The 26,203-nt window shown below is 44.9% G+C and overlaps 1 protein-coding gene across 2 annotated transcripts in view; it reads right to left on the reverse strand.

Moving 5' to 3' along the window:
- Positions 1-23,738: 23,738 nt before the first annotated feature.
- LOC144138775 (cytochrome P450 3A14-like) overlaps positions 23,739-26,203 on the reverse strand; it is a 77,869-nt gene continuing 75,404 nt past the window's right edge. For both annotated transcript variants that reach the window (XM_077671237.1, XM_077671236.1), the window contains one exon: positions 23,739-24,033. In XM_077671237.1, the coding sequence (XP_077527363.1) occupies positions 23,947-24,033 (87 nt within the window). In that variant the 3' untranslated portion in view covers positions 23,739-23,946. The remainder of the gene's footprint in view (positions 24,034-26,203) is intronic.

The raw sequence follows: 26,203 nt of genomic DNA on the forward strand, positions 1-26,203 counted from the left end.
TGTAAAAATACACAAGTACAAGGTGGATTATGGCCTGCGTGTTGACCCAGTCGTATGACTGCGGTGCGTCCTGGAATATGGAGATGTACTTTTCAGCAAAATCCATCTCCCTCATGGCTTCGTCTTGACTTAAGTTGGCCTTAATGTATCGAAAGTAGCTGGCTTGCTGCTTACTAAAGAAATGATGGACTTAAGTTTGTTCAACATGTCCATGAACTTTGCCAAAATTTCTTCAGGCGTTAAACCCATAGTCTCAAGTCTACCCACTGATCCATTTCTGGGCATGTATGTTGTCCTTGCTCTCGAAGATGTCTGCAAGACTTCGCTGGAGTAGTCTCTCTGCGTAAGCCGTACCTAGGCAAGTAGTGTATTAGTCGAAAATGCAGTGCTTGTTATCAAGTTTGCACACTGTAGTAGACAATAGTTCTTCAGTTGTCTCCTTGAGGCCACTAGATCGTAGCAATAACTTAAAGTTCTGGTGACTCAGGGTGACACACACTGTGTGTGTGTGCTGCTTCCACCAGCCAGAACATAGCGTGGAGCATGGAAAGACGCGAATGTTGCCAATTCACATTTTAAATCGGACATCCCCCTCCATTCTTCATATATCTCTTTGAGGTTCATCAACAACAGTCACTTTTGGTGGCCCTGCAAAGAATCCTTTTTGCTTGGTAGGTAGTACGACAGTGAATCATCCTCCTAGAATGCTGTGATTGACGCTTTGATTTCTTCAGTAACTTGGTGACCATGGTTTATTTCCGGGGTGCCTACAATTCTACTACCAGCCTTGGTTTTCATTGCCCCTTAAGCTTGTCGTTCAGATGCCCCAAGGAATTCTATTGTACTTTCATGAGACCATGAAGGGGGTCCAAAGTAAGATACTTAACCTTTTTTGCGTCGCCTCTGTTCATCTGAAAACGTCTTTTGCAGGTCGTTCATTATGATAACACAACCACTGAGAAGTTCGCCTCCCTCATGTGCGTCCCGAATGCATGGTGGGCAAAATACCATGGATATAGGCATCACTCTTGTTGGTTTCTCGCGGAAAGTTTTCGTAGTTTTCTTCATGCGCAACTGTGACTCGAGCTGCAGTCTTTTTCTTTTAACGCGGCTACCGGCAGCTGCTTCTGAGTCCTCGTCTCCAGTTTCATTACTGGAAGCTTCAGCTTCACCTTGGAAGCATATGGCGTCGAGGTGTTCTCTCAGCGGCAAGGGTGTCGATATTTTTCGAGAGCTATATAACTGCCGCTGACAAGCTCCGCAAATTCGGTTTCCAAGAACGAGGTCAAGTGAAGAGTGGGCATCAACGAGGGCCATTTTGATCACTGTGGACCCAAGGCAGAGCTTTGGATGTGTGAAAAACGGGTCCGACCACAATTTCGATGCCATTTTGGAAGTGTATCGCTGAAGACAAAGTTGCTTGTAGTGCCCACAGATTGTGGGTCCTCATGAAGGCTTTGCTTTGAGCGCAGCTTGGGGAGGCGCTGATATAGGTCTGAGAATTCACGCACAACTGTGAGTTGCAGCTGGCTGCAGTACGTGGTTTTGTTGCAATTCCTCGGCCAGAAGGTGTATGGAAGAAGTTTGTTTCCTGAAAAATAGGACCAAGCATACGCGTAAGCCTCCGGAGACAAGCGCCATTGGACATCAACTAATTAATACTTCCCTACACCCAACGCGTTACACTTTTATAGAAACAGTTAATTTATCCATGGGAGTTTTACGCCCGTCATGTGGCCTGTGCTGTTCGGTATTGCCGGTTTGAATGGGTCAACCAGTATATTCTGATTGAGTCGGTCAGTTATGGCGCTCTTGCCCATCTGCGCAGCAGTTATCTCTGCGCGTTGTCCCTGCCATCATCTTACAGCGACGCTTCATACCAAGGCTACCAAATGTCTTAATCGTGTCCGGTGTAATATCAGACACCAAAACACATCTTGTGGCGAAGCGAACTTGTTTGCTAATGCGTCGTAGCACTTCATATAAATTAATGGATGAAACAATGATAGTGGAATAGGTGCCTAAGGTGACTCCATCTGCAAGACATGTTTCACTTGCATGTCATAATAAGTTTGCAGTGTAGGTGTTAACCATTGTAATTTTTCCGCTTCCGATAAATACACGGGCGTTTTCATTAATGGTTAGGTAACCAAAAAGCTGTAACATGTTTTAAGGGATCAACACCCAAACAAATCATACAACATTGGACTGTTTAAATAGCAAAATACCGCTTCATCTCAGTAAGCCTCATGGATAACTATCAGCGGCAGTTTAATTAAAAAGAACATGAAGCCGGCGCTTACAAGAACTTTTAGCAGTAATATTAGATTCGTCAAAGCCACTGCGAAGCAGGCACCCATGTTTGTCTGTTAGGGCGAGGCTTTAATTCCCTCAAGTGTCATTTCCCCACTAGCCTGGGAAGTATGCTGAAATGTGCAGCACAAACTATCGTGTTCTGTTTTTGGCGGCCATCATTGTGCGAACTGTTCAGATTTCCCAGTCTACCCATTTTCACACGAGGTGTTTAAACCAATGCTTTTTCTCACCTTCATATTCAGAAGGGGGTGATCGGAAAGGATGGCAAGTTGGGATGTCACCACTCATTTTCAGGTTTTCCGGCCGAGTTCTGTACCATAATGATGTTCGATGTCGGTCGCTGCGCCTTGTCTTGAACACTTTCCACGTACGAAATGCTCTAAGCTAGTGCAAAGGAACTCCTGGGAGCAGAGTTCTCGGGCAATTCTCCTTCGGCAGACGCTGACTTGCAGACGATACTTCTCGAGGTGATACCTTGTAGGCAATTTATCCGCACTCGATAGCTTGCATAGAATTCTTGTGCAGACGATGACAATTCTGCTTTTATCAGACGATGACTTAACAGACGACTGTTGTTCTCCTCACGAGGTCTTGCAAATGATTCTATGTCTAGAGAACACTTGCAGAGGCCGGTTTAAAATTACATTACCAACACCAGCGCGGAAATGTGCGTTGGCCAGGTGAAGTGCGGTGCGCAGGGAAAAATGACTGTGACACTTCTCCCTCCGCGTCAGGCAAAAGTGAGGTTAAGCCCACTGATGACAGCCGCTATAAAACGCTCATTGGCTGTGTTCCCCTTAGTGTCTGTGCGAAGTCCTAAAAATAAAAAAAAGTGGTGAACTGTCTGATATATGCCGTTTACGGTGTTTTTTTTTCTGATTTCAAACGACACAAACAATTTTCGTTCAGCAGAAAGCCAGGTGCGCACATGTCCGCCACAAAAATGGCCACCGGGTGCGTGCGCATTCCGAGTTGGGGACACAGCTCTGTAGTAGGGACAAGTGCGGATGATTGTGAACTTTAAAATTGTTATCTTTAATAAAATTTGTTCTAATGAAATTCTTATAATAAAACATAAAGTATTGATACGTATAATGAGCTGTCCTATGTAATTTTAACTTGAGGGCCTGGGTTCTTTCAGTCGGAAGTTTGGTAAAAACCTATTATCATCTTTTTAAGCACTTTTCTTGAAACGTAGGCCATTTTTTCGACCGAAATTATATTTAATAGGCACTTCAGGAACATATGCCCGCACGACGGAAACATTACAGCCGAAGGTTCAGCGGTGTCTTTACAAAAAATTTGCGAAAAGGCGTCATTTCTTGTGTTTTACTTAGCTAATACACGACCGAAAATCCTTACACTGCTCCAAAAATGGTCCCACGTTGAAAAACAATGCATGAAGAATGTTCTATATAAGTGATTGTCATTCTGCATAGTTTCCCTGTTAATTTAAATTTTTTTATCTCCAACACAATTGGTGTGTTTAAAGAAAGTTCCTGGACCGACAAATGTTTTCTACGAAAGGCTCAGTACAGACCTCCCACACCTAATCGGCAACTACCAGCAATTTTTTCCAATAAAATTGGCGATGGTCAATTTTTGGGCTGGGACTTTCGCGTGGAATGAGCCTATTGTGCCTTTGACCTTCAAAACAGGAGTTCGAGGATGTCAAGCTGCCATTCCTCCACCTTGCAAGTCAGCCCTCAACACCTATGCTGGACATATGCACCCCGCTCTAGGAAGAGATACGACACTGATCAGCTCATTTAAAAATTGTGAAGTGGGCGGTCCCGACTTCCGTTATAGAAAATGCGCTGGTGCGGTTTGGCGCACGCACCGTGCGCACAAGTTTCAATGCACAAGTATCGCATCATTCTGCCGCCGAGTTCCCACGTCATATGGTCGAGAGCATAGAAAATAATCTTTTGAGCGACATGCGAAGACTACCACACCAGCACTTTCGCAATAAAGCTATAACAAAAAGCTTTAATGCCACTCATTGACTGTGTCAGCCATAAGCTTAAAATATAGTAGGATGCGTGGGTGTGCAGTTGCTGTTTTCAGACCCTCACAAGCTCGACGGGGTCTTCAGAAACGTGAGTAGTGAGGAAGCAGCGTGCAAAGCATGCGTGAAAAATCGCGCCAAGCCTTATGTCGACTGCCAAAAAATAGTAGTGTTCGCGATCGCTTGGGTGCTTTTGGGAAATCACACGTCGCACAAACCGGGAGTTGCATCAATGCAAGTCTAAATGATCACACCAAGACAGTGAAGGCTGCAGTGGGCAGCATGTTTTCCCACATGTCGATTGCCGCTGCCCTTCGCAGTTTGACAAATATAGTACCCTAAGAGGATACAAACGCCAGCGCACACACTAAATCTGCGAAGGATTTCCTGTACGCAATGAAGGAACATTGTGTACACGCACCGCGTCAGTAGCACTCTTCTGTAAAAACTGCATACTTATCGAGATAACGTGTTTCGTTGATTATAACTATCCGTGTGTTCGCACATACCTCGTTTGATTCACTGCTCATGCGCGTAGGTATTTTTTGAGAACATTTTTTGTATATATTTCGTTCTTTCCTAATCAAATAAACAGTTACTTGTGTACGCTTTTTCTCTATTCTGTCCTGTGTTGTGTGGCGCCGCGTGACCATCGCCGCGGGTCTGCTTTCACCGGTGCAACTAAAGACGCAGCCCACGGCCGTCTTTTGCGGGGCGATCAACCCTGTCTTAATACATGCTATCTGGGAAAACATCTGCTCTTCTAACATTAGAGGTATTGTGGTGGAGCTGTAATAGGCTAGGATCTGAACCAAACTGCTCGCGTCGACAAGGTGTGTTTCGGCAAAGCCATCTTTTCTCAGCAAAGCTTTATACCTCTACCCCCAACGGTTTCATCGCTGTGTGCAAAGACGGTCTCTGTGCGCAAAAACGCCAAGGCACCAAGGCCTAATACTTCGAGCGCATCCGTCAGGCTAATCAGGCATACAGCACAGGGCCCATAATTTGTTTAGGAAAACCACAAAACAAGCATTGAAACCGCATTATGTAAGGAAAGTTTGACATCCACCTAAATGCAGCTATACGGCTACAAAGGAAAGCTATACAGCTTTCTCAGAAACTTCGCAGTTGAAGAAAAATTCGTCCTGGTCCAGGATATGGGCCAAGATATGGAACCGCAATATGTATGATAAGGCGCCTGTGAACAATGGGACTGCCGACCATGTGGTCCTGGTAAAGATTATGTTTGCGGAATATCTTTGAAGGCTAGGGAGGATTAGTGCCACTAAATAGATCAGTTCTTGCCCAATACGCCGAGTCCATGCGTCAGGCTAGGCAGGACCCAGCATTTAGAGCCAGAGACGCCGAGAGTAGTGTCAGTAGATAAGGTATTAGAGGACCGCCACTAAGGCACGCAAGTCAGCAACTGTGGTCGTTTTGTCCCTCGCCGGTGTTGCGAGATTGTTGCATCTACGGCCTTTCCATTAACTTCAACTTCGTCGTTTGTTGACAACACTGCCGACGATGCAACGAAACGGCATCTTTGGACACACCTCTGCTGCTGAAATGCTGTTACACGCATTATCTGTGATTAGCATTCTGAAAGACATCAGTCGCGTGCAACCACAGAGCATGGAGGACAAGCTAAGCCTATCAGAGTGGACCGACTGAAACGCATAAACAACAAACTTGCGGCGCCCATGAAACGTTGCAGTGTAAACAAATGTCACGTAATACGAACAGACCAATAATCATGGCGCCGGCACGAAGCAATGGCAGAAATGAGTGCCGATACTCCGTACCCTTGTAGTGACACTATGCCGAGTGCGATCGACAAGCCAGCCACACGATGAGCCTTGCTGGCGGGACTTTCGCACGACCGTATGGCGACCAAAAGTTTCGTTGAATGATCTGCAGTTATCAGTCTAATGTAGGTAGCGTAAAAAAGTGCTACTAAAATTGTCGTTAGGGCGAGGAATGGCAAAAAATTACGAACTCAAGCCATGGTGCACTGAAGACAAGTTTTGCGAGCCCCCTCAACACTGACCAGAAGCTCGGAACTGGTACATATATTGCAAATATGCAAATATGCCAGGTAATGCGGAATGTTTTCGCTGTTTATGGCAATATGATGCATGTATTTTAAATACCGGAACGCTCAATTGAACGTCGTTATAAAGAAATGTGGAGAAAAAACGAGTGCCATTATTCTCTGTGAGGAAGAATGACCTTCGGACCATGGGCACAGTACAAGTGGACGAATGCCGCGCTCTTTGTAAACTGCGATTGAGCATATTTTCTAATTTCCTTAATGAAACTTGCGCGGAGTAAAGTTTTATTCCAACGGACAAGCGTGGGACTGTCCGCTTGCTTCTAGGGCAAGCCCTTGCAACCATAGGCGCAGAAAATTACGGAATATTTTCTTTGAAGTACCTAATCATAAAAGGTAAATTAAACTCGGCGTAATTACCGCTTCGTCTTAGCGCCCAGTTTCCGTACGACTTTCGTCAAGATACTCTTCAAGATACCTGCATTATATTGAGAGCATAAGGCCTCTTATCAGAAAGTTGGCTAGGTCGCAAAACACATTTTCGACGCATGCAGTTTTCTTGGCATTCTAGCCTACAAAACCTCCGCCATAATTGCTTTCATGTTCGATCAGGACGTCACTTCGTATATTTAAACAAAGTTGATCGCTTTGCCACTTTGTTGACCAGCATATTACTCGTTATACTTACACAGCGTTGACCGCAGAGCAAAAGGTGGCCGTGAGAAGCCCCGCGGCAATGGTTACGCGGCGCCACAGGGGCTGCCGCGAATATCGAAAGCACGTCAAGTAAAAGCGAGTGTATAGAGACGCCTACTAACTAATGAGGGACAGCCATGGACAAATCACGTATGTCGCCCAAGTTTCGTCAGCCTCGACATGGCGGTCTTTGGCGGCAGGTGGTGGAGCAAAGCAGATTTGCGCCGCTTTGCCTCGCACTGCACATCTCGCACACTTTTGCGGCCGACAGTACCTCAATTAGTGACCAATGTGCCGTTTACAGCGTAGACAATACAGAGACAGAGCTCTTCATAGAGGCTTTTCATTCTTGTTCCCAGCAAAACAACAAAAGCGGTTTTCGTTGTTTTATATTTCGCGACACATGCTCGTTGGATGATTGGTGAGAAGTGGGAAGGTCGGAGATGTAATGTGGCGGCTTCACAAGACACAGAACGCTATTAAATGGAGAACTAAGAATTGTAGATTAGTGAATGCGGAGGGGCAGCTGAACGTGACGCCACATCATCAGCAGCAGCAGGCTCATGGGTGTACTGCAGGATGAAGGTCTCTGAGTGTCACTCTCGTGAAGACCTAAAGTGTCACTCTAATGAAAAATGAAGGCCTCTGAGGATCAGTGTCACGGTTAAAACCATTCTCCGACGGAAAAACCGCGTGAGCAATTCTTACTGTGGTTTTAAGATGCCTACATTGAAATGTCCCGCAACCACAGTAGGTCACGCGCGCCTCACGCAATTTGCCTCAATTTCGAATCTCTGCAAATCATTTTTACTGCATTGATATAGAAAATTACAGGATTTGTCTACTTTAAATTTACGGCATGCCACTGTCAGCGTCCTCGTCTTTTCTCAGGGGCCAGTACACAAGAAACAGCACACGTGTTGTCCTGTCCTTTTACCATGACACCAACAGCTCCTGAGGTTGCGCCCTTTCCAGACACCGTCATAGTGTAACCATTGACCTCAAAAAGTTCATGTGTGTCTGTTTTCAAGAGCCACAGCAAGCGCACCTCTCTGAGTATGACTTCGTGCACGAGAGCGATACCATGACCCCTAACCATCGTCCCATTGCGCGCCGAGTGTTCGCAGCTGTCAGAACCTGGTGACGAATGATTCGCAATGAAGAACAGTGGTGCACTTTTGCGAGAACAACGATGACGTCTACCCACAATGCCACTGCGCATCGAATGCTGCCAGCGTGCAAAAAGTCGTAGTAGAAGATGCGAAAACAATAACGCCCTCGATATGATCGTGTAGCCGTGAAACAGTGAAGTTTCACACCCGCGGGCGTGAAAATGGACGTTACTTACATCACCTAATTGCAGGCAGGAATCCACACTCCGAACGCGACGTGGAATCCAAACGCCCCTGATCCTTGCTCTGTGCTTTCCTCTCGGTGACGGTAATATTTCATTGGGTCTGCTGGCCAGGACCTCATCCAGCACTGGCCAAGCACTAAACGTAAGCTATATTTACGCTATCTTCGCCCTAAAAATTATCCTCTCTATGAATAAATAAGGAATATCGTGGCACTAAATTATGCGAGGGACTGGAAACTAAATGCCTCCAATGCTACGAAATTTTCTGCAACTTCTACCGCTGTTGGTTACAAGCTGACAACTTTCCTCTTACAAACGAAAATTGGGTTGTGAAGGATTGAGTGGTCAGAAGTGGGGAACTACGTAAATTTTCTATATTAAAACAATGTACAAGTGTGCTCGAAAATGGGGAATCTTTTGGCCAACAAAGCTAACTCCAGCAAACTTTATTCAGTGTGAAACCACGCCGCAATAGCAAAGTTCACCCTAAGGCCGAAGCGAGTTTCCTGAATCCGGGAATTTCCTAGGTGTGTCAAAAACGATGCTTTATTTATAGTTTCAAACGCAAATAGCTCAGAACGTTTCTGCAAGTCACAAGCGAGGCGTAAGTGCATCACAAAGCGATTAGAAAAAAAGATCATTTAGGAAGTTCTTCAAGCTTTAACCAAATGCCGTGTCGAGGGTAGGCGAAGACAAATGCAGATCCAATCTCCAAGTCTTGCTCCTGAAAGCATAAAACACAAATGTCTCACTCAACAATGGTGCCACAGATTGCTCGATAATTGAATAAGATATATTTAACAGAAGCCTTATATGTTCCATTTATCCCAGCTTGCATGTGAAGTAGCCCTCCACTTTACCCATTTCACAATGTCAGCACACACTGTGTTTGTAATGTTCTATTTCTTGCGAAGAAATATTTCTTGTGAGGTCAGTTTCTTTTGTTTAAAAGCACGGTATACGGGGTGCCCAAAAGAGACAACAAAGTTTCACTGAAGAAACGGTGTCAGAGCTAGGGTCACCCGATGTTTTTAAACCGTAAGGCTAGCAAATCTTGCGGATAAAACGGATAAAATTAACCTAACAAGTAAATCACTTTCGTAAGCCAGATTAAACCATATTTTGAGCACTTTTTCGAGTCAGTTACGTAGCTTTGTTTAGGGGCTCTTGAAGTTAATAATATGCATCAACCCAAGCAATATTTGACATATTTTTGTTTGTTGCGCCGCCGGCCCGTTGAGTGTAAAGCCGGGGCGGTGATGACGGAGAGTTTTTACTACTGAGTCTACTGATGGCTTTTCCCTGAGAAAGTAAATGCCACAAGGAACATATTTTTGAGCTTGTGACAGCAAGCAAAGCCACAGTCCCGCTAGGGTCCCTTCATAAAACTGTCCTTCAATGAATACTTAGTCGGTCCCCGTTGTTGCTGTGTGCCTATTGCTTGTATTCACTGGCGAGGCGCGCATGCAGGCAACCGTGTGAGTGCGCCGTCACTCGTTACGTCGGGCTCCGCGGGAATGCGCTACTTGTTTGTGCTAAGCGCATGACTGTTGCACGTTAACAAACTCTACCACACCCAACGCAAAGTATTGCCACGAGTCCAATGTGAGTGCGATTAATAACATCTCCGTTGACACCACCGCTGCGAATCGGGTTGAAACGGAGCAGACGACGCACGTCGCTGTTTTAGGGGCGAAGCTCCTTAGGGCGTGGGTCTGTCCAGCCTCGACGTATGTATGTAGCCACCTCTAGTTTAGTTCTTGGATTGTTTACTAGATGGCGTGGCTACCTCTAGTTTAGTTCTTGGATTGTTTACTAGATGGCGGTATTTGTATATGATGAAAAGATGCGCTTGGATTGTTTACTAGATGGCGTGGCTACCTCTAGTTTAGTTCTTGGATTGTTTACTAGATGGCGGGGAGCGTTGTAATAAAATCCGTTCGCTGTTGGCGCGCGCTCGGAGTCGCCCGGTGGATAAGGCTGCAGATGTGCGAGCCCGCGAGGCAGAAGCGCTCCGTGAAGCTGCGCGACGCCGCCGCCAAGATCCTGCCGTACGAGAGCGGGAGGCCGAAGCGTGTCGTCTGGCTGCGCGACGCCGCCGCCAAGATCCCAGCGTTCGAGAACGAGAGGCCCAAGCGTCACGGCAACGGCGCGAGGACCCTGCCGTACGCGAAGCGGCACGGCTGCGCCGCGAAGAGGATCTCCAAAACGTCAGAGAACGGGAAGCGGCGAGAAAGCGCGCGTATCGGCAGGCACACCCCGATGCAGTGAGAGCTCGTGAGGCGTCTGCAAAACGCATCAGGCGAGCTCAGCCCCAAGGTGCCGACGCGCGGTTTAAGCGAGACTTTCTAGACGTTACGTTCGGACACAGATGTAGTGGGCGAACTTTCACTGAAGAGTCACGGTTTTACCGATGATTTCCCCTCAGGAGCTTCGCCCACTCATCATCATTCACCCCGTGGATATGCTGTGAATTTTTTTTTATTCGGCGTGCGGGCGCAGTGGCACAAACCGCGCCATGCCCCTTGCGCATCGGCCATTTCTGTGGCCGTTTCCAGACGTGCCAAGGGAAGAGAATTGACAGCTTAACTTTTCAACGAATACCACCTATACAAACATCAATCGGGGAAGCTATGCACTCGACTACAAATATGAATGATCGTTTACTGCATTGCAAACAATGAACTTCTTGTTTCTCGCCATTCTCGGGCATGCGTAAGTTTCTAGAAAGCCACGGCATTGTTCCTTTCTTTTGAAAGCCTTGCTGTTTGATGTAAAAACCATCCGCACGCTGAAGTTCATTTTTCTATATATACAGTAGAGTCTCGATAAAAGGAACTTCAAGGGACCGAAAAAATTAGTTCCGTTTAACAGGAGTTCCATAAGGTGAATGTAGCTGATAGTGTTTTAGAAAGAAAAAAAACTGAAGAGGCTTTGGCACAGCATTCAAAAACTTGATTTCGCAACAATGCGTCTCTGTGTACTGTGTACAAAATCTATCAATTATTTTTGTTTGAGTCCTTGCGACAGCATCTTCATGGAGGCTAGCCGCCCCAACTTTGCGAGAGCGAACGAGCCACCGAATTTAGGAGGCGGCAACGCGGCAATGAAGCGCGACTAGCACCACGATGGCACGGACGAGGCCGCAGGAGCTGAGCCCTGTAGTCTCGGCATGTTGAATCGATACCGAACGACTGGAACAACAACTGCGGTGTGGCATTTGTTGCGCTGTCACGGCGGACGACTAACGAGACGAGGTTTACGAGGCCAACGAGGCAAAAAAAAAAGAAAACAAGGAGGAAGAAAAAAAGGAGTGACGAAACAGCCTGAGCCGTAAAAAGCTGATTCTCCTGCCAATGGGTTTCACAAGAAGTTCCATTTCTAGTTCCGTTTACACGGTTACGCAGAAATTTTAGTTCCGATTACCGAGAGTTTTTTTACGTTATCTGAATACAAAACCAACCAACTTATAGCCTGCTGTTCCGAGATTCAACACTATATATATATATATATATATATGTTTATGTACAAATACTGCAGGCCCTATTCGGGCCCAAGCAGGAGTGGGTAATAAAATGTGCACACACATCAATGCAACACAATGCACAAGAGTAATATAACAGTAATAAACATGTACACACAGCGATGGAATACACAAAGAAATTACGCACTACACATAAAATGAAAAACGAATGCAGGAAGCAGCTGCCTTCATTGCGGCAAAAAAAAAAATTATTGGTCAAAGGAAAGGTTGTTTGCAAGCTGAATGAACGATTCTGTTGTATTAGCGTTAACTACTTCTTCGGGTAATTAATTCCATAGTGAAATTGCATGCGGAAAAAGAGAATATTGATGTACGTTAATGTTACTAAATGGTTGCCTAACTGTTTTGCTGTGGTTTGTACGATCAGACCGCATGGGGGGCTCAGTTAAGTAACTTTCACGAGGTAATTTGTAGTGACCGTGGTACAACTGATATAAAAACTTAATACGAGACACAGTTCTGCGATGAGCTAGTTTTTTTAATTTTGCCCTGTCGCGAAGAACGGACACGCTGGAAAAACGCGAGTATGTGGAGTATATAAACCGCAAGGCTAAATTTTGCACTCTTTCTATTTTCTTGATTAAGTATTTTTGATTCGGGCTCCATATCAGATCCGCATATTCTAATTTTGGTCTGACGAGAGCTTTGTACGCTGTTAACTTAACGGCCGATGATGTACGGCGCAATTTCCGTTCAATGTTACGTAAGTAAACATTGTTTGTTATTGTTCTTGCTGTGTATCCGACTCTTTACTTATACTATTTCTGCGCGCTTTGTGAGTTTATCTTTCTCTCTCTCTCTCTCTCTCTCTCTCTCTATATATATATATATATATATATATATATATATATATATATATATATATATATCTGAAAGGGAGTCCTCTCCCTGAAACGTGAAACTTATTTCTATTTTCTACGTCTTTCTTGTTTTTGTCTCTTTCTCTTCTAACCCTATTTTTTTCGCGCTCTGTGTGAGTTTTTAATATATATATATATCCACATACACAACTTGTAAACTGCTCGAGCATATTTTATTTAAGGCAATTATGACACATCTAGAGAATAATCATTTACTTCATGCGCATCAACATGGCTTTAGGGCTGGTTTATCCACCACGACAATGTTAGCTGAGATAATGGATGATTTTGTAAATGCACTGAATATGAGGGGTCAAATTGACGCAGTGTTCTTGAACTTTTTCAAAGCGTTTGATGTAGTTCCGCATGCTGACTTAATAACCAAACTGTTCTGTATGGGCATTGAGCGCAATATTGTCCGTTGGATAGCATGTTACTTGTCTTGTCCTCACGAAAACAATACGTGGCTGTGAATGGCTGCGTTTCCGATACATTGGATGTGCACTCAGGAGTGCCACAAGGATCAGTGCTCGGTCGTTTAATGTTCTTAGTCTATATAAATGATATCTACTTATCTGTTCAATCGCCTGTGAAGATCCGGCTGTTTGCGGACGATGGTGTTGTTTATGTCAATGTAACTCATCCCTCCGATCAAATAAGACTCAATGATGCGTTGCACTCAATTAGTGTATGGTGTGAAACATGGGGCTTGAAGCTTAATACTTCTAAGACGGCGGCTATTACATTTACTAACAAAAAAGAACCTTTGGAATTTTCTTATACTATTAATAATGCTTATATAAGTAAAACCCAGCGAGTGAAGTATTTAGGTGTTACACTCGCAAGCAATTTAAGTTGGGAACCCTATATAGAAAACGTTTGCAGCAATGCGCTAAAAAAGCTGGCATTTTTTAAACGGAAATTGCGCCGTACATCATCGGCCGTTAAGTTAACAGCGTACAAAGCTCTCGTCAGACCAAAATTAGAATATGCGGATCTGATATGGAGCCCGAATCAAAAATACTTAATCAAGAAAATAGAAAGAGTGCAAAATTTAGCCTTGCGGTTTATATACTCCACATACTCGCGTTTTTCCAGCGTGTCCGTTCTTCGCGACAGGGCAAAATTAAAAAAACTAGCTCATCGCAGAACTGTGTCTCGTATTAAGTTTTTATATCAGTTCTACCACGGTCACTACAAATTACCTCGTGAAAGTTACTTAACTGAGCCCCCCATGCGGTCTGATCGTACAAACCACAGCAAAACAGTTAGGCAACCATTTAGTAACATTAACGTACATCAATATTCTCTTTTTCCGCATGCAATTTCACTATGGAATTAATTACCCGAAGAAGTAGTTAACGCTAATACAACAGAATCGTTCATTCAGCTTGCAAACAACCTTTCCTTTGACCAATAATTTTTTTTTGCCGCAATGAAGGCAGCTGCTTCCTGCATTCGTTTTTCATTTTATGTGTAGTGCGTAATTTCTTTGTGTATTCCATCGCTGTGTGTACATGTTTATTACTGTTATATTACTCTTGTGCATTGTGTTGCATTGATGTGTGTGCACATTTTATTACCCACTCCTGCTTGGGCCCGAATAGGGCCTGCAGTATTTGTACATAAACATATATATATATATATATATATAGTGTTGAATCTCGGAACAGCAGGCTATAAGTTGGTTGGTTTTGTATTCAGATAACGTAAAAAAAACTCTCGGTAATCGGAACTAAAATTTCTGCGTAACCGTGTAAACGGAACTAGAAATGGAACTTCTTGTGAAACCCATTGGCAGGAGAATCAGCTTTTTACGGCTCAGGCTGTTTCGTCACTCCTTTTTTTCTTCCTCCTTGTTTTCTTTTTTTTTTGCCTCGTTGGCCTCGTAAACCTCGTCTCGTTAGTCGTCCGCCGTGACAGCGCAACAAATGCCACACCGCAGTTGTTGTTCCAGTCGTTCGGTATCGATTCAACATGCCGAGACTACAGGGCTCAGCTCCTGCGGCCTCGTCCGTGCCGTCGTGGTGCTAGTCGCGCTTCATTGCCGCGTTGCCGCCTCCTAAATTCGGTGGCTCGTTCGCTCTCGCAAAGTTGGGGCGGCTAGCCTCCATGAAGATGCTGTCGCAAGGACTCAAACAAAAATAATTGATAGATTTTGTACACAGTACACAGAGACGCATTGTTGCGAAATCAAGTTTCTGAATGCTGTGCCAAAGCCTCTTCAGTTTTTTTTCTTTCTAAAACACTATCAGCTACATTCACCTTATGGAACTCCTGTTAAACGGAACTAATTTTTTCGGTCCCTTGAAGTTCCTTTTAATGTCTGTAGAACTATGAATAGAAATACAAGTATCTTTACGGCAGAGGCCTATGGCATACTTCTTGTAGTTCAACGTATTGTTCTAAGTCGAATTCCGAAATCTCTAATTTATACTGATTCTTTAAGTGTTGTGCGTACATTATCCTCACAGAAGTCTAAAAACCATGTGGTCAATGCTCTCATTAGTACTCTTATGTCTGTGCATGCGTTAAACCTTGAGGTGACCGTGTGCTGGGTGCCAGGGCACTCTGGAATTCCAGGTAATGAGACTGCAGACCGAATGGCGGCCGCTGCTGCCCTTACAACTACCGTTGACATAACAACAGTACCCTACACCGACCTCAAATCACACATCAGACAACACCTTCGCACAACATGGCAAGCACACTGGAATCAACAGACTGACAACAAACTACACATTATAAAGCCACTCTTGGGAGCATACACCACTGATACTCACAACAGACACAACGAAGTTACCCTGGCTCGATTACGGATAGGCCACACGCATGCAACACATTCCCACCTGCTCACGGGATCTCCTAGACCTCTGTGTAGCAGGTGCGGGGAGGGCCTATCCGTAGCCCACATACTAATAACATGTAAGGCACTTCACACAACACGACACAAACACTTCAGAGAACTCTACAGACAACATATCCCACTACATCTATCGCTGTTTCTAGGGGACGATGCCAGTGTTTCTATGAAACGTGTGTTTGATTATTTGTCAGATGTTAAGTTTTTAAACCTTATCTCATATCACGCATAATCAAATCTGGCCCTATACACCAGCCATCACCATTACTTTTAATTGATTTTACTATGTCCGATTTACATGTTTTTATACCTACCTTTTTGTCGTAATCACCTCGCCTCATTATATAACTTCTTTTCTGGCGCTCCTTGCCCTGGTTGGCCTTGCGCCATGAAACACCAACCATCATCATCATCATGTCTGGAAAATGGGTCCCACAACAATTTCGATGCCATTTTGGAAGTGTATCGGTGAAGGCGAAGTTGCTTGTGATGCTCACAAATTGTGGTGTCCTCATGAAGACTGCTTTGAACGCAGCTTGAGGAGGCGCTGATGTAGGTCTGACAATTCACGCACAACTGCGAGTTGCGGCTGGCTGCAGTAAGTGGTTTTGAGGCACTTCCTCGGCCAGAAGGTGTATGGAGGAAGTTTGTTTCCTGAAAAATATGACCAAGCATACGCGTAAGCCTCCGGAAACAAGCGCCATTTGACATCAACTAATTTATACTTCCGTACACTCAACCCGTTACCCTTTTATAGAACAGGGTAATTTATCCATGGGGGTTTTATGCTCGTGATATGGCCTGTGCTGTTCGGTATTGCCGGTTTGAATGGGCCAACCAGTATATTGTGATTGAGTCGGTCAGTTAGGGCGCTCTCGCCGATATGCGCAGCAGTTGTCTGTGCGTGTTATCCCTGCAATCATCGTAAAGTGACGCGTCATACCAATGCTCCCAAATTGCTGAATCGTGTCCGGTGTAATGTCAAGAGATCAAAACACATCTTGCGGCAAAGCGAACTTGTTTGCTTTGGATGAAACCATGATAGTGGAATAGGTGGCTAAGGTGACTATATCTGCAAGCCATGTTTCACTTGCATGTCATAATAAGTTTGCAGTGTAGTTGTTAACCATTTTAATTTTTCCGCTTACGATCAATACACGGGCATCTTCATTAATGGTTAGATTAACGAAAAAGCTGTAACGGTTTTAAGGGAACAATACCCAAACAAATCATACAACTTTGGACTGTTTAAATAAGCAAAATACCGTTTCATCTCAACAAGCATCATAGATAACTATCAGCGGCGGTTTAATTAAAAATAACATGAAGCCGCCGCTTAGAAAAATGTTTTGCAGTAATATTAGATTCGATAAAGCCACTGCGAAACAGGCACACCCATGTTTGTCTGTTAGGGCGAGGCTTTAATTCCCTCAAGTGTCATTTCCGTATTAGCCTGTGAAGTATGCAGAATTGCGCAGTACAAACTTTCGTGTTCTGTTTTTTGCGGCGATCACTGTGCGAACTGTTCGGATTTCTCAGTTCCCCTCTTAACACACAAGGTGTTGAAACCAATGTTTTTTCTCACCTTCATATTCAGAAGGAGGCGATCCGAAAGGATGGCAAGTTTGGATGTCACCACTCATTTTCAGGTTTTCCGGCCGAGTTCTGTGCCATATATGATGTTCGATGTCGGTTCGCTGTGACTTCTTTTGAACGCTTTCCACGTACGAAATGCTCCAAGGTAGTTCAAGGGAACTCCTGGGAGCAGAATGTTCGGGAAATTCTCGTCCGGCAGGCGATGACTTGCAGACGATTCTTTTCGAGGTGATACCTTGTAGGCAGTTTATCCGCAAATGATAACTTGCAGACGATGACAATTCTCCTTTTGCAGACGATGACTTTACAGACGACTGTTGTTCTTCAGATGAGGTCTTGCACATGATTCTATGTCTAGAGAAGACTTGCAGAGGCCAGTCTAAAATTACATTAGAAACACCAGCGCGGTAAATGTGCGTGGGCCAGGCGAAGTGCGGTGCGCAGGGAAAAATGACTGTGTTACACTTCTCCCTCCGCATCAGACAAGAGTGACGTTAAGCCCACTGATGACAGCCGCTATGAAACGCTCACTGGCTGTGTTCCCCTTACTGCTGTGCGAAGTCCCAAAAATAAAAAAATAGTTCCGAACTGGCCGATATATGCCGTTTACGGTCTGTTTTTTTCTGATTTCAAACGACAGGAACAATTTTCGTTTAGCAGAAAGCCAAGTGCACACATCCCGGCCACAAAAATGGTCAGCAGCACGTGAGTTTTCCGAGTTAGGGACACAGTTCCATAGTAAGCACACGTGCGGCTGATTGTGAACTTTAAAACTGTTTTGTATCTTTAATCAGAATTTATTTGAATGAAATTTTCAAAATGAAAGACAAACTACTGATACGTATAATGAGCGGTCCTATGTAATTTTAACTTGAGGGCGTGGGTTCTTGCAGTCTGATGTTTGGTAAAAGCCTATTATCATCGTTTTAAGCACATTTCTTGAAAAGTAAGCTATTTATCGACCGAAATTATATTTAATAAGCACTTCAGGAACATATACCCGCACGACGGAGACATTGCGGCTGAAGGTTCAGCGGTGCCTTTGCGAAAAATTCGCGAAAATGTTTAATTTTTTGTGTTTTTACTTAGCTAATACACCACCAAAAATCCCTACACCGCTTCAAAAATTGTCCCACATTGAACAACAATGCAAGCAGAATGTTCTAAATTAGTGTTTGTCATTCTGCATAGTTTCACTCTTAATTTAAAATTTGTTATCTCCAACCACGATTGGTGTGTTTGAAGAAAGTTTCAGGACCGAAAAATTCTTTCTACAAAAAGGCTCAGTGCAGACGTCCCACACATAATCGGCAACTAGCAGCAATTTTTTTATTTCACAATACTGCCGGCCAATGTGCTGGCCCAAACAGAAGACGGTAGCCCAAGCAGGAGACGGTGGCCCAAGCAGAAGACGGGAGACCATCCAATTATATTGGCGATGGTCAATTTTTGTGCTGGGACTTTCGCGTGGAATGAGCCTGTTGTGCCTTCGACCTTCAAAACAGGAGCTCGAAGATGTCAAGCTGCCATTCCTCGACCTTGCAAGTGAGCCCTCAGCACCTATGCTGGACATATGCACCCCGCTCGAGGAAGAGATACGACACTGATCAGCTCATTTAAAAATTGTGAAGTTGGCGGTCCCGACTTCCGTTATAAAGAATGCGTTGGTGCGGTTTGGCGCACGCACCGTGCGCACAAGTTTCAATGCACAAGTCTCGCATCATTCTCCCGCCGAGTTCCCACATCATATGCTCGGCAAGCATAGAAAATAATCTTCTGGGCGACATGCGAAGACTACTACACCAACACTTTTGCAATAAAGCTATAACCAAAAGCTTTAATGCCACTCATTGACTGTATCAGCCATTAGCTTAAAATATAGTAGGATGCGTGGGTGTGCAGTTGCTGTTTTCAGACCCTCACAAGCTCGACGGGGTCTTCAGAAACGTGAGTAGTGAGGAAGCAGCGTGCAAAGCATGCGTGAAAAATCGCGCCAAGCCTTATGTCGACTGCCAAAAAATAGTAGTGTTCGCGATCGCTTGGGTGCTTTTGGGAAATCACACGTCGCACAAACCGGGCGTTGCATCAGTGCAAGTCTAAATGATCACGCCAAGACAGTGAAGGCTGCAGTGGGCAGCATGTTTTCCCACATGTCGATTGCCGCTGCCCTTCGCAGTTTGAAAAATATAGTACCCTAAGAGGATACAAAAGCCAGCGCACACACTAAATCTTGGAAGGATTTCCTGTACGCAATGAAGAAACATTGTGTACACGCACCGCGTCAGTAGCACTCTTCTGAAAAAACTGCATACTTATCGAGATAACGTGTTTCGTTGATTATAACTATCCGTGTGTTCGCACATATCTCGTTTTATTCACTGCTCATGCGCGTAGGTATCTTTTGAGAACATTTTTTGTATATATTTCGGTCTTTCCTAATCAAATAAAGAGTTACTTGTGGGCGCTTTTTCGCTATTCTGTCCTGTGTTGTGTGGCGCCGCGTGACCAACGCCGCGGGTCTGCTTTCACCGGTGCAACTAAAGACGCAGCCCAGGGCCGCCTTTTGCGGGACGATCAACCCTGTCCTAATACATGCTATCTGGGAAAAAACCTGCTCTTCTAACATTAGAGGTATTATTGCGGAGCTGTAATAGGCTAGGATCTGAACAAATGTGCTCGCGTCGACAAGGTGTGTTTCGGCAAAGCCATCTTTTCACAGCAAAGCTTTATACCTCTACCCCCAATGGTTTCATCGCAGTGTGCAAAGGCGGTCTCTGTGCGGAAAAACACCAAGGCACGAAGGCCTAACACTTCGAGCGCATGCGTCAGGCTAATCAGGCATGCAGTACAGGGCTTACAATTTGTTTAGGAAAATCACAAAACAAGCATTGAAACCGCAATATGTAAAGGAAAGTTTGACATCCACCTAAATGCAGCTATACGGCTACAAAGGAAAGCTATACAGCTTTCTCAGAAACTTCGCAGTTGAAGAAAAATTCGTCCTGGTCCAGGATATGGGCCAAGATATGGAACCGCAATATGTATGATAAGGCGCCTGTGAACAATGGGACTGCCGACCATGTGGTCCTGGTAAAGATTATGTTTGCGGAATATCTTTGAAGGCTAGGGAGGATTAGTGCCACTAAATAGATCAGTTCTTGCCCAATACGCCGAGTCCATGCGTCAGGCTAGGCAGGACCCAGCATTTAGAGCCAGAGACGCCGAGAGTAGTGTCAGTAGATAAGGTATTAGAGTACCGCCACTAAGGCACGCAAGTCAGCAACTGTGGCCGTTTTGTCCCTCGCCGGTGTTGCGAGATTGTTGCATCTACGGCCTTTCCATCGACTTCAACTTCGTCGTTTGTTGACAACACTGCCGACGATGCAACAAAACGGCATCTTTGGACACATCCTGCTGCTGAAATGCTGTTACACGCATTATCTGTGATTACCATTCTGAAAGACATCAGTCGCGTGCAACCACAGAGCATGGAGGACAAGCTAAGCCTGTCAGAGTGGGCCGACTGAAACGCATAAACAACAAAATGGCGGCGAACGTGAACCGTCGCACTGTAAACAAATGCCACATAATACGAACAGACCAATAATCATGGCGCCGGCACGAAGCAATAGGAGAAAAGAGTGCCGATACTCCGTACCCTTGTAGTGACACTATGCCGAGTGCAATAGACAAGCCAGCCACACGATGACAAACATTTCATACCCTCTTCCATCACCATTTGTAGTGGTTTACAACAGCCTTGCTGGCGGGACTTCCGCACGGCGAAATGGCGACCACATTTTTCGCTGAATGATCTGCAGTTATCAGTCTTATGTAGGTATCGTAAAAAAGTGATACTAAAATTGTCTTTAGGGCGACGAATGGCAACAAATTACGAACTGAAGCCCTGGTGCACTGAAGACAAGTTTTGCGAGCGTCCTCAACACAGACCAGAAGCTCGGAACTGGTACATACATTGCAAATATGTAAATATGCCAGGTAATGCGGAATGTTTTTTCTGTTTATGGCAATAGGATCCATGTATTTTAAATACCGGAACGCTCACTTGAACGTCGTTATAAAGAAATGTGGAGAAAAAAACGAGTGCCATTATTCTCTGTGAGGAAGAATGACCTTCGGACCATGGGCACAGTACAAGAGGACGAATGCCGCGCTCTTTGTAAATTGCGATTGAGCACATTTTCTAATTTCCTTAATGAAACTTGCGTGGAGTAAAGTTTTATTCCAGCGGACAAGCGTGGGACTGTCCGTTTCCTTCTAGGGCAAGCCCTTGTAACCACAGGCGCAGAAAATTACGGAATATTTCCTTTGAAGTACCCAATCATAAAAGGTAAATTAAACTCGGCGTAATTACCACTTCGTCTTAGCGCCCTGTTTCCGTACGACTTTCGTCAAGATACTCTTAAAGATACCTGCATTATATTGAGAGCATAAGGCCTCTTATCAGAAAGTTGGCTAGGTCGCAAAACACATTTTCGACGCGTGCAGTTTTCTTGGCATTCTAGCCTACAAAACCTCCGCCATAATTGCTTTCATGTTCGATCAGGACGTCACTTCGTATATTTAAACAAAGTTGATCGCTTTGCCACTTTGTTGACCAGCATATTACTCGTTATACTTACACAGCGTTGACCGCAGAGCAAAAGGTGGCCGTGAGAAGCCCCGCGGCAATGGTTACGCGGCGCCACAGGGGCTGCCGTGAATATCGAAAGCACGTCAAGTAAAAGCGAGTGTCTAGAGACGCCTACTAACTAATGAGGGACAGCCATGGACAAATCACGTATGGCGCCCAAGTTTCGTCAGCCTCGACATGGCGGTCTTTGGCGGCAGGTGGTGGAGCAAAGCAGATTTGCGCCGCTTTGCCTCGAACTGCACATCTCGCACACTTTTGCGGCCGACAGCACCTCAATTAGTGACGAATGTGCCGTTTACAGCTTAGACAATACAGAGACAGAGCTGTTCATAGAGGCTTTTCATTCTTGTTCCCAGCAAAAGAACAAAAGCGGTTTTCGTTGTTTTATATTTCGCGACACATGCTCGTTGGATGATTGGTGGGAAGTGGGAAGGTTGGAGGTGTAATGTGGCGGCTTCACAAAATACAGAACGCTACTAAATGGAGAACTAAGAATTGTAGACTAGTGAATGCGGAGGGACAGCTGAACGTGACGCCACATCATCAGCTGCAGCCTCATGGGTGTACTGCAGGATGAAGGTCTCTGAGTGTCACTCTCGTGAACACCAAAAGTGTCACTCTCGTGAACACGTAAAGTGTCACTCTCATGAAAAATGAAGGCCTGTGAGGATCAGTATCACGGTGCAAACCGTTCTCCTACGGAAAAACCGCGTGAGTGTGGTTTTAGGATGCCTACATTGAAATGTCCCGCAACCACAGGAGGTCACGCGCGCCTCGCGCAATTTGCCTCAATTTCGAATCTCTCCACATCATTTTTGCTGCATTGATATCGAAAATTACAGGATTTGTCTACTTTAAATTTACTGCATGCCACTGTCAGCGTCCTTGTCTTTTCTCAAGGGCCAGTACACAAGAAATAGCACACGTTTTGTCCTTTGCGTTTACCATGACACCAACATATCCTGAGGTTGCGCCCTTTCCATACACCGTCATAGTGTAACCATTGACCTCAAAAAGTTCATGTGTGTGCGTTTGCGAGAGCCACAGCAAGCGCATCTCTCTGAGAATGACTTCGTGCACCAGAGCGATACCATGACCCCTAACCATCGTCCCATTGCGCACCGAGTGTTCTCAGCTGTCAGAACCTGGTGACGAATGATTCGCAACGAAGAACAGTGGCGCACTTTTGCGAGAAGAACGATGACGTCTACCCACAATGCCACTGCGCATCGAATACTGACAGCGTGCAAAAAGTCGTAGTAGAAGATCCGAAAACAATAACGGCTTCGATATGATCGTGTAGCCGTGAAACAATGAAGTTTCACACCCGCAAGCGTGAAAATTGACTTTACTTATATCACCTAATTGCAGGCAGGAATCCACACTGCGAACGCGACGTGGAATCCAAACGCACTTGAACCTTACTCTGTGCTCTCCTCTCGGTGACGGTAGTATTTCATTGGGTCTGCTGGCCAGGACCTCATTCAGCACTGGCCAAGCAATAAACGTAAGCTATATTTACGCTATCTTCGCCCTAAAAATTCTCCTCCCTATGAATAAATAAGGAATATCGTGACACTAAATTATGCGAAGTACTGGAAACTAAATGCCTCCAATGCTACGAAATTTTCTGCAACTTCTACCGCTGTTGTTTACAAGCTGACAACTTTCTTCTTACAAACGAAAATTGGGTTGTGAAGGATTGAGTTGTCAGAAGCGGGAGACTACGTTAATTTTCCATATTAAAACAATGTACAAGTGTGCTAAAAAATGGGGAACCTTTTGGCCAACAAAGCTAGCTCCAGCAAACTTTATTCAGTGTGAAACCACGCCGCAATAGCAAAGTTCACCCTAAGGCCGAAGCGAGTTTCGTAAATTCGGGAATTTCCTAGGTGTGTCAAAAACGATGCTTTATTCATAGTTTAAAACGCGAATAGCTCAGAACGTTTCTGCAAGTCACAAGCGAGGCGTAAGTGCATCATAAGGCATTTAGAAAACAGGATCATTTAGGAAGTTCTTCAAGCTTTAACCAAATGCCGTGTCGAGGGTAGGCGAAGACAAATGCAGATCCAATCTCCAAGTCTTGCTCCTGAAAGCATAAAACATAAATGTCTCACTCAACAATGGTGTCACAGATTGCTCGATAATTGAATAAGATATAATTAGCAGAAGCCTTATATGTTCCAATTATCCCAGCTTGCATTTGAAGTAGCCCTCCACTTTACCCATTTTACAATGTCAGCACACACTGTGTTTGTAATGTTCTATTTCTTGCGAAGAAATATTTCTCGTGAGGTCGGTTTCTTTTGTTTAAGGGCACGGTATACGGGGTGCCAAAAAGAGACAACAAAGTTTCACTGAAGAAACGGGTCAGACCTAGGGTCACCCGATGTTTTTAAACAGTAAGGCTGGTATATCTCGCGGATAAAACGAATCAAATTAACCTAACATGTAAATCACTTTCGTAAGCCAGCTCAAACCATATTTTGAGCACTTTGTTGAGTCAATTACGTCGCTTTGTTTAGGGGCTCTTGAAGTTAATATTAGGCATCAATCCAAGCATTATTTGACATGGTTCTGTTTGTTACGCCGCCGGCCACGTTGAGTGTAAAGCCGGGGCGGTGATGACGGAGAGTTTTTACTACTGAGTCTACTGATCGCTTTTTCCTGAGGAAGTAAATGCCCCCAAAAACATATTTTTGAGCGTGTGACAGCAAGCAAAGCCACAGTCCCGCTAGGGTCGCTTCATAAAACTATCCTTCAATGAATACTTCGTCGGTTCCCGTTGTTGCTGTGTGCCTATTGCTTGTATCCACTGGCGAGGCGCGCATGCAGGCAACCGTGTGAGTGCGCCGTCACTCGTTACGTCGGGCTCCGCGGGAATGCGCTACCTGTTCGTGCTAAGCACATGACTGTGTTGCACGTTAACAAACTCTAACACACCCAACGCAAAGTATTCCCACGAGTCCAATGTGCGTGCGAATAATAACATCTCCGTTGACGCCACCGCTGCGAATCGGGTTGAAACGGAGCGGACGGCGCACCTGGGATTTTTTTTCGGCGTGCGGGCGCAGTGGCCCAAACCGCGCCATGTCCTTTGTGCATCGGCCATTTCTGTGGCCGTTTCCAGAGTTGCCAAGCGAAGAGAATTGACAGCTAAACTTTTCAACGAATACCACCTATACAAACATCAATCGCGGAAGCTATGCACTCGACTACAAATATGAATGATCGTTTACTGCATTGGAAACAATGTACTTCTTGTTTCTCGCCATTCTCGGGCATGCGTAAGTTTCTAGAAAGCCACGGCATTGTTCCTTTCTTTGGAAAGCCTTGCTGTTTGATGTAAAAACCATCCGCACGCTGAAGTTCGTTTTTCTTAATATACAGTAGAGTCTCGATAAAAGGAACTTCAAGGGACAGAAAAAATGAGTTCCGTTTAACAGGAGTTCCATAAGGTCAATGTAGCTGATAGTGTTTTAGAAAGCAAGAAAACTACAAGAGGTTTTGGCACAGCATTCACAAACTTGATTTGGCAACAATGCGTCTCTGTGTACTGCAAAATCTATCAATTATTTTTGTTTGAGTCCTTGCGACTGCATCTTCATGGAGGCTAGACGCCCAAACTTTGCGAGAGCTAACGAGCCACCGAATTTAGGAGGCGGCATCGCGGCAATGAAGCGCGAATAGCACCACGATGGCACGGACGAGGCCGCAGGAGCTGAGCCCTGTAATCTCGGCATGTTGAATCGAGACCGAACGACTGGAACAAGAACTGCGGCGTGGCATTTGTTGCGCTGTCACGGCGGACCACTAACGAGACGAGGTTTGCGAGGCCAACGAGGCCAACGAGGCAAAAAAAAAAAAAGAAAACAAGGAGGAAGAATAAAAGGAGTAACGAAACACCCCGAACCGTAAAAAGCTGATTCTCCTGCCAATGGGTTTCACAAGAAGTTCCATTTCTAGTTCCGTTTACACGGTTACGGAGAAACCCACACACAAAAGAAAAAGCAATGACCCGGCAACTGAAATGGCACGTGTCACCCACGGCAGCATTCCTGGAACAGGCCTCTCCTGAAACTCAAAAACGACAAGATAAACTTAGAGTGACGTACGGGGCACAAGATCACGCGGAGTAAAAAAGAGAGAAATAAAATAAATAAAATGGAATTCCAAAAGCAAAGGTTCGAGGGATGCGGTCGAGTATTAAGCTAGAGGCTAAGGAATGAAAAAAAAAGTAATTAGGTGACCAGGTAAAG

The sequence above is a fragment of the Haemaphysalis longicornis genome, unplaced genomic scaffold, assembly GCF_048455015.1.
Source record: "Haemaphysalis longicornis isolate Haplotype H1 unplaced genomic scaffold, Haemaphysalis longicornis Haplotype H1 scaffold_5, whole genome shotgun sequence".
NCBI lineage: Eukaryota > Metazoa > Arthropoda > Arachnida > Ixodida > Ixodidae > Haemaphysalis > Haemaphysalis longicornis.